This window comes from Otolemur garnettii, unplaced genomic scaffold (genome assembly GCF_000181295.1).
Source record: "Otolemur garnettii isolate 467f Iridium unplaced genomic scaffold, OtoGar3 scaffold00184, whole genome shotgun sequence".
Lineage (NCBI taxonomy): Eukaryota > Metazoa > Chordata > Mammalia > Primates > Galagidae > Otolemur > Otolemur garnettii.
This window is the reverse complement of record NW_003852579.1, coordinates 925,598-934,117: the sequence shown is the minus strand read 5'-3', so window position 1 is coordinate 934,117 and position 8,520 is coordinate 925,598. Positions and strand designations below refer to the sequence as shown.

The window sequence follows — 8,520 nt, the reverse complement described above, 5'->3', positions numbered from 1 at the left end:
GCACTCTACCCAGGGGGGACAGCTTGAGGCTCTGTCTCAAAAAAAAAAAAAAAAAAGAAGTTTTACTTGTCTTTGGGTTAACAGCTTCCTCAAATCACTATCAAATTCCTCCCTCTAGGGCGGTGCCTGTGGCTTAAAGGAGTAAGGCACCTTTCCCATATGCAGGAGGTGTTGGAGCCCAGCCCCGGCCAAAAACTGCAAAAAAAAAAAAGGTAAAAGAACCACATTTTAAAAAAAAAAAATTTCTCCCTCTACAAGCCATTCTACCAAACAAAATTCCTATATAATGTCTAATGAGAACCTGCAGCAATAATTTAAATATATCTCACCTTATTCTACTCTCTGTGAATAAGGTAGAATTCATTATCATTTCATATACAGAAATACTTTCCAGATTTCTTTTATCAGATTTGTAAACTTATCTATTACCAAAGATTTTTCTATGCTTCAGTTTTCTAAGACAAAGATGAAGGGCCACATATCTAAATACATTCCGTTCAATTCGGAAATAAGATAGTATTCACTACTATCTTAACTTCCCTGGGAAGTTGTCAAGTTGCCATATGTAAAACATTAAGGAATCTTAAGAAGAAAAAAGTTCTCTGATTTTTAAAAGTAAAAAAAAAAAAACCCAATCAGAAAGAATAAGATATCTTTCTGCCAAAGGCTCTCAAAGAACTTTTCAATAGGGTAGTGCCTGTAGCTCAAAGGCAGGGCGCCGGCCCCATATGCTGGAAGTGGTGGGTTCAAACCCAGCCCTGGACAAAAAAAAGAACTGCAAAAAGAACTTTTCAATAAAAACTTCTCTTTCGCAGTGCCAGTGGCTCAGTGGGTAGGGGGCCAGCCCCATATACCGAAGGTGGCAGGGTGGCCCCGGCCAGCCAAAACAGCAATGGCAACTGCAACAAAAAATAGCTAGGCATTGTGGCAGGGGCGTGTAGTTCCAGCTACTTGGGAGGCTGAGGCAAGAGAATCGCTTAAGCCCAAAGGAGTTAGAGGTTGCAGGTGGCACCTGTGGCTCAAAGGAGTAGGGCGCCAGCCCCATACGCTGGAGATGGAGGGTTCAAACCCAGCCCTGGCCAAAAACTGCAAAAAAAAAAAAAAGAGAGAGAGAGAAAGAGAGTTGGAGGTTGCTGTGAGCTGTGACACTATAGCACTCTACCAAGGGCGACAGAGTGAGATTCTGTCTAAAAAAAACAAAAAGCACCTCTCCTCTTCTACATTGCAAAGGCTCACACCTATAATCTCAGGAGACCAGCCTGAACAAGAGCAGACTCCATCTCTACTGAAAATAGAAAAACTAACCTATAGTTCCACCTACTCCAGAAGCCGAAGCGAGAGGATCACTTAAGCCTACAAGTTTGAGGTTGCTGTGAACTATGATGCCATGACACTCTACCCAGGGCGACAGAGTGAGACTGTCTCAAAAAAAAAAAAAAAAAAAAGGCTCAGCGCCTGTAGCAGAGAGGTTACGACGCTGACCATATGCACCAAGGGTGAAGGGTTCAAACCTGGCCCAGGCCAGCTAAACAACGACAACTGCAACAACAACAACAAAAAAAATAGCCGGGCATTGTGGTGGCCACTGGTAGTCCTAGCTACTTGGGAGGCTGAGGCAAGAGAATCACTTAAGACCAAGAGTTTGAGGTTGCTGTGGGCTGTGACACCACAGCACTCTACTAAGGGTGACACAGGAAGACTCTGTCTCAAAAAAAAAAAAACCAAAAAAACAAAAAAACAGGAAGGGCCAGGCTAGGTGGCTCACGCCTGTAATCCCAACACTCTGGGAGGCTGAGGTGGATGAACTGCCTTAGCTCACAGGTTTGAAACCAGTCTGAGAAAGAGTGAGACCCCATCTCTAAAAATAGCTGGGCATTGCAGTGGGTACCTGTAGTCCCAGCTACTTTGGAGGCTGAGGCAGAGAATCATTTGAGCCCAAGAGTTTGAGGTTGCTGTGAGCTATGATGGCACAGCATTCTACCAAGGGCAACAAAGTTGAGACGGTCTCAAAAAAAAAAAAAAACTTCTCTCCTCTTTAAAAAATCCAACCTTTACAGGACATGAACGGTAACAATGCTGTCCTCCTACGTGAAGTAAATAAGTCTTGCAAAAGATCATAAATCAAACCAATATAGAAGAGGAGGCCAGAAACCCAAGAATCAGTGAGCTTTCCTTGGTACTACAAAGATATTCAGCAAATAGACTAATCTTTCTATATATAAATAAAAGCTGCTAAAGTATGTGCCTTTAAACTTTTCAGGACCATTGGCTGGAGAAAAGGGGCTAGCAATTTGTGGCCCTAATCCTAACATTTTCCTATCTTCTTTTTATGAACAGGAGTCACATAAAGCACTGGGAACCTGAATTCTTCAGCTAAAAACAGCTGCACTTCAGACAACAACCAAGGTTTGAAAGTGATGTTTTAAGCAGCCACTTCTTAGCAAGATTTCTTCCCGCCCTTGGTAGAGAGTCGTTGCATCACACAGCTCACAGCAACCTCCAAATCCTAGGCTTAGGGGATTCTCTTGCCTCAGCCTCCCGAGTAGCTGGGACTACAAGAGCCTGCCACAACTCCTGGCTATTTTTTTGTTGCAATTTGGCCGGGGGCTGGGTTTGAACCCACACCCTCAGTATATGGGGCGGGCACCCTACCTACTGAGCAACAGACACCACCCCTTAGCAAGATTTCTACTAAGAGAAATGCTCTAGTCCAAATCTTTCAAAGTGACACCCAAGAGTCCAATAATGGCTTTAAAGAAAAAAATGTAATAAGCACTAATTTTAACTACTAGAAATCAATTACTCTGAATGGAACCAGTTCTGAAGATTCAGACATATTCCTGAGCATAAGTATCATTTACACTAATGAAGACTGAACACACAAATGTGTGCACTCATGTGCGCAGGCACAAATATACATAAAATAATTGCAATAAAAAGCATACTGTTCATATCTCAAAAGTCATGCAATTTACTTGATCTTTTAGTGTTTACATAGATAAATGCTATATTTATGCACTCTCCCTAATATGCTTTATTAAAAAGGAAATTTAACAAAGTAATTAAAAGCTGCCTTTTTTTACTTTATTATAAAAGTTTACCTTTTTCATTTTTCTTTGTGCTGTTCTCCCATAGCTGCAAAAAAACATTCTCCCAACCTGCACCCTATCCAAAACCTAATAGACTAGAAGAGGTTTCTCTTTTTTTTTTTTTTTTTTAAGACAGAGGCTCAAGCTGTCCCCCTGGGTAGAGTGCTGTGGCATCACAGCTCACAGCAACCGCCAACTCCTGGGCTCAAGCGAGTCTCCTGTCTCTGCCTCCCAAGTAGCTGGGACACAGGCGCCCGCCACAACGCCTGGCTATTTTTTTTTTTTTTTGGTTGCAGCCATCATTGTTGTTTGGCAGGCCCAGGCTGGATTCGAACCCGCCACCTTAGGTATATGTGGCTGACGCCTTAGCCACTTGAGCCACAAGCGCAGAGCTTTAAGAGGTTTTGCAATGTGCAAACCTCCTCCACTAATCTCCAATTAGTCCTGCCAATAATGATCCTTCCTTCTCTAAACTCCAACCATATACAGAAAAAAGCTGTTTACTCTATTTTCATGTGTACACTCATTGTTTCCCCAACTAGTTCCCTGAGTACAGTACACCTCACTCCTTACTAGGGTTTGTCCTGTCATGCCTAGACACTGTGTTATGCTTTCAAGACATAACACAGTATTCTGTGTTTTCACAGAGGGATTTTTTAAAACCCTCCCCTAAAAATACTGATTTTCATATAGCTTACTAAAATGCAATTTTTTGGTTTTTCTGTTTTTAGAGACAGAGTTTCACTTTATCACCCTCGGTAGAGTGCTATGCTATCACAGCTCACAGTAACCTAACACCTGGGCTTAGGCGATTCTCTTGCTTCAGCCTCCTGTGTACCTGAGACCACAGGTGCCTGCCACAATGCCCGGCTATTTTTTTGTTGCAGTTTGGCCAGGGCCAGGGTTGAATCTGCCACCCCTCCGTATATGGGACCAGTGCCCTACCCACTCAGCCACAGGCACCACCCTAAAATGCAATGTTAATATTTTACCTCTCAATTTTTCTACAACAATCGGCTTAATTTACTTTTTATTTCTTTTTCTTTTGAGACAATGTCTTGCTCTGTTGCCTGGAGTAGAGTACAGTGTCATCATCATAGCTCACAGCAGCCTCAAACTCCTGGGCTCAAGGGATCCTCCTGCCTCAGCTTCCTAAGTAGCTGGAACTACAGGTATGCACCATCATGCTGCCCAGCTAATTTTTCTATTTTTACTTTTGCAGAGAAAGAACCCAGCTATGTTGTCCAGGTTAGTTTTGAACTCCCAGCCTCAAGCAAAGCAATGCTCCCATTTCAGCTTCCTAAATTTCTAGGATTACAGGAATAAGCCACTCTGCCCCACCTATACTCTAATTAAAGGACTATGCTTTGGAATGAGAGAAAGCTAGGTCAGAATTTCACCACTTACTATATGTGTTACCCTGAGCAAACTAATTCATCTCTCTCAGACTTGCTCCTTATCTGGATAAAAGAGTTATTGATGAGATACTACATGTAAACCTCTTTACCTATGTAAACCATCTGCCTAATAAGTGGTCAACAAATATAGTTGTTATTGTAACTTTGTGACTAATGAGGAAAGAAGAAGAGTGACAAAGAATTAGTACTAAAATATACTTTGTTTCATTATTAACATATGCCTATATCCATGCCTAAAGAAATGCCAAAAATGGCATTTCTGAAAGAAAAACATGATAAGGAATTTAACACTGTCAATCTGCCATTTAAATAAAATTTACTCCCATTTAAATTCTGTTCACTATTTGATTAAAATTAAGCATTTAGCAATTATAAGGCACTATTGATATGTTATATCCTTAATTTTTTTTTTAAAAAACTTGAATTGGATTTTTGGTGGAGTAGATCATCGGGGTAGAATCACAGGAGCAGCAAAGATGATAAATATAGTTTCTCCTTCTATATTTAATATCTAACAAATCTGTTTACTTTCTGTTCAAACTCTGCTCCAAAAATTAAGCAACAAACACCTTTATACAATAACCATATAGGGTTTACTGATATGCACTCTTTCAACCACGTTAGGCAGTCACAGGAAACACAAGGACATCCACCAATCACCTCCTAAAGCTCAACAAAATCAGGGCAAAAATCCATGAACCCCAAATTATAGGACAATGGACTCTGTGACCACAAGTTGATGCAAAAAGTTAGAAACAAAATCTTGTAACAAAGAAAGTAAGAATCTGAAGACCAAAACACAAAGATTTTAACTATTCAGAGCCTAACCACAAAGGCAATCAATGTTACAAATTCAGAAGGATTATCTTAAATTTTGAATCCTTGGAACCTAGCACAGTGCCTAGATCAAATACCATGATGTATTTGCTAAATCAAAGAACCAAAATATCTAATAAATGGTACAAATGAGAAATCTAGAATACAGCAATTCTCCCTCTTTTACAACATTAAAATAGATACAAGAGCTGTTAAACAACAGATATATCAAAAATAAAACATTAAAGAAAATCTACTATTAATCTCCAGAATGCAAGAGCCAAGAGCAAATGCCCCACTTGTGAGCCTGTGACATTTTAAGCAATTAATTCAAACTGTATATTCTACCTCTGGCATCAATACATGCTTACTGTCAACAACTATAATCACCAGGAGGTGGCCATACTTTAGTTATCTATAGTGCCATTTAATTTCTTTTTACAATTATGGCAACACTGTGAATATAAGGAGCAAAGGTATAGTTTGTTTTTATAAATTTTAGACATTACAAACAAAGCAAAATTCTTATTTCTGAATGTTTTCTTTGGGATGATGGCTCACATCTCGTTTTCCATAATTATTTCCTCCAAAACTTAACAATCTCCTCTCCATTATGGAGCTCTAAACAATATTCTCAAAAAAGGCACTACTCTAAAAATAGGTTATCGCCATATTCTGATTAGTAGCAATCTAAGACTCCTTCTCTACACAAAAAAACCTACCCATTGAAAAATGAGGCAAATGTAAGAACACTCGATGCATGTAAAATTAACCTAACACTTGTACACATATTTTGCTTTTTGTTTTTAAGATGTTAGGCTATAGTTAACATTCTTCTTATAATGATACAGTTTGGAGAAAATTCTCCAGCATACCATTCCTATCACGAAGATAGCAACAAGGAAGAGCAAGCACATACTTCTGTACAATAGATTCAGACACAATTGATGAAAGACAAATCCAATCTTCCCTTAAAAACAGACCCACTTTCCTGAAACACCAGTTTACTTACCTCTCCCATCGCTCTTCCCTCCAGAGCAAGTGCTTGAAAATCATGATTCAGTTCATCCATAGAACGTACCTATTGTTCAAAACAGAGAAGGGAAAAGCTTCAAGTCAGCCCTGTGAATTTTACACACATACTACAAACAACAGAAAAGTTTTTCTATGTTTACTTTCAGATACTAACAAAGAAAACACCAATAATCAAGTGACAGATTAAACATTCACTTACCTTTGACCATCAGGGTTCAGCAATGACCCCTGCTTTCTCCCTCCCATTCCCTTTTATTTTCAAAACATGAAAAACACAATCCAGGCTCAGCGTCAGCCACAGACACAGAGGCTGGCGGATTCAAAACTGGCCTGGGCCAGCTAAAACGACGACAACTGCAACAAAATACAGCCAGGCGTGTGGCGGGTGCCTATAGTCCTAGCTACTTGGGAGGCTGAAGCGAGAGAATCGCTTAAGCCCAAGAGTTTGAGGTTGCTGTAAGCTGTGACTCTACAGCACTATACTGAGGGTGACACAGTGAGACTCTGTCTTGAAAAATAAACAAAAAAGAAAACCACATAATCCAGAAAAAGAAAAAGCAAATTCCATCACCTGAGAATTATGTTAGCTATTTTTCATATATTTTAATGTAGTAAGTAAAGACCAACAAGCTGAAGGGCAATGATGTTTTAGAGATGATTATGTGACCTAAATTTGGCTAATAAGTCAAAAGATCACAGTGTTCCTCCCCAGTTGTGAATAATTAAGTATAAATTAGGGAATCCATTTAATCCAACCCCCCATTTCTTTAGCAAACCTCAGTGGATCATGCTGCAAACCACATAATGGAGTCTCCCAACAATTCTCCATATTGAAAGATCCCTGTAGGCTCCCAAACCTCAAAATCAGAGGGGGAAATAGCACATATCACAAAATTCCCTCCAACTTTTACTTATCGTTAAATAAATGTACTCCTACCCACAGCATAACAATCTCTTTAGGCTTCAATTTACTCGTCTCTAAACTCATTACTATACGGTAGTAACATCAAGGACCAAATGTGCAACAGACTGTTCAAAATGGTTATAACTGAAACCCCTTTGTTGCCCACTAGTCCACTGGTCTTCTCAATGATGAACAGCAAGTGATCTCTGCTGCCTGATACTAGAGTCCCTACTTAACCCTGGGCAAGGAATGCAAGAGTATAATCCCAGCCAGGTGGCGTATGCCTATAGCTCCACTACTCAGGAGGCTGAGGTGAGAGGTTTACTTGAGCCCAGAGTTCAAAAGAAGCAGTTTCTTGCTTATTAACAAGGACATATCTTCTGCCTACCTGTAGAAGACTGCTTAATGCCTAAAGCAGTAGTCTCTCAAACCCACTCCTCTGATCACCACTACCTCCCAATGTTGGTGTGCAATTTCTAGCAGTGAGTAATTTCAAAAAAGGTTAGGTCAGGACCAAGCAAGGAGATGGAAGAGTATGAAGAGCATAACCAGAATACAGTTAAGAAAACCAATTTAAGGGGCAGTGCCTATGGCTCAAAGGAATAGGGCACCAGCCCCACATGCCAAGGGTGTCGAGTTCAAACCCAGCCCTGGCCAAACTGCAACAACAAAAAAAAACAGCCAGGCATTGTGGTGGGCGCCTGTGGTCCCAGCTACTCAGGAGGCTGAGGCAAGGGAATCACCTACATCCAGGAGTTGGTGAGACTTTTTCCAGGAGAAAAAGTGAGACTCTGTTTCTACAAAAAAAAAAAAAAGACAGAGTCTCACTATACTGACCTAGGTAGAGTGCTGCTGCATCACAGCTCACAGCAACCTCAAACTCTTTGGCTTAAGCAATTCTCTTGAGTCAGCCTCCAGAGTAACTGGGACTAAGGCACCCACCACAGTGCCTGGCTATTTTTTGTTGTAGTTGTCATTGTTGTTTGGCAGGTCAGGACTGATTTGAACCCACCAGCCCTGGTGGATGTGGCCGGAGACCTAGCTGCTGAGCTACAGGCACTGAGCCTTAAATTAATACTTTTAAAACTTACAGCTGAAACTATGTTACAAATGATACTATGCCCTTAAAATATAACAGTCTTGAAATGCTCACTAAAGGGTCAGGGCCTGTGGCTCAAGTGGCTAAGGCGCCAGCCACATACACCTAAGGTGGTGGGTTCGAATCCAGCCCGGGCCCACCAAACAACAATGACGGCTG

At 40.7% G+C, this 8,520-nt stretch overlaps 1 protein-coding gene across 12 annotated transcripts in view; it reads right to left on the bottom strand.

Moving 5' to 3' along the window:
• The window catches only part of PUM1 (pumilio RNA binding family member 1), a 132,588-nt gene that overhangs the window by 84,412 nt on the left and 39,656 nt on the right, over positions 1-8,520 (bottom strand). For all 12 annotated transcript variants that reach the window (XM_023507470.1, XM_023507472.1, XM_023507476.1 and 9 more), the window contains exon 3: positions 6,336-6,404. In XM_023507470.1, coding sequence (XP_023363238.1) covers positions 6,336-6,404 — 69 coding nt within the window. The remainder of the gene's footprint in view (positions 1-6,335; positions 6,405-8,520) is intronic.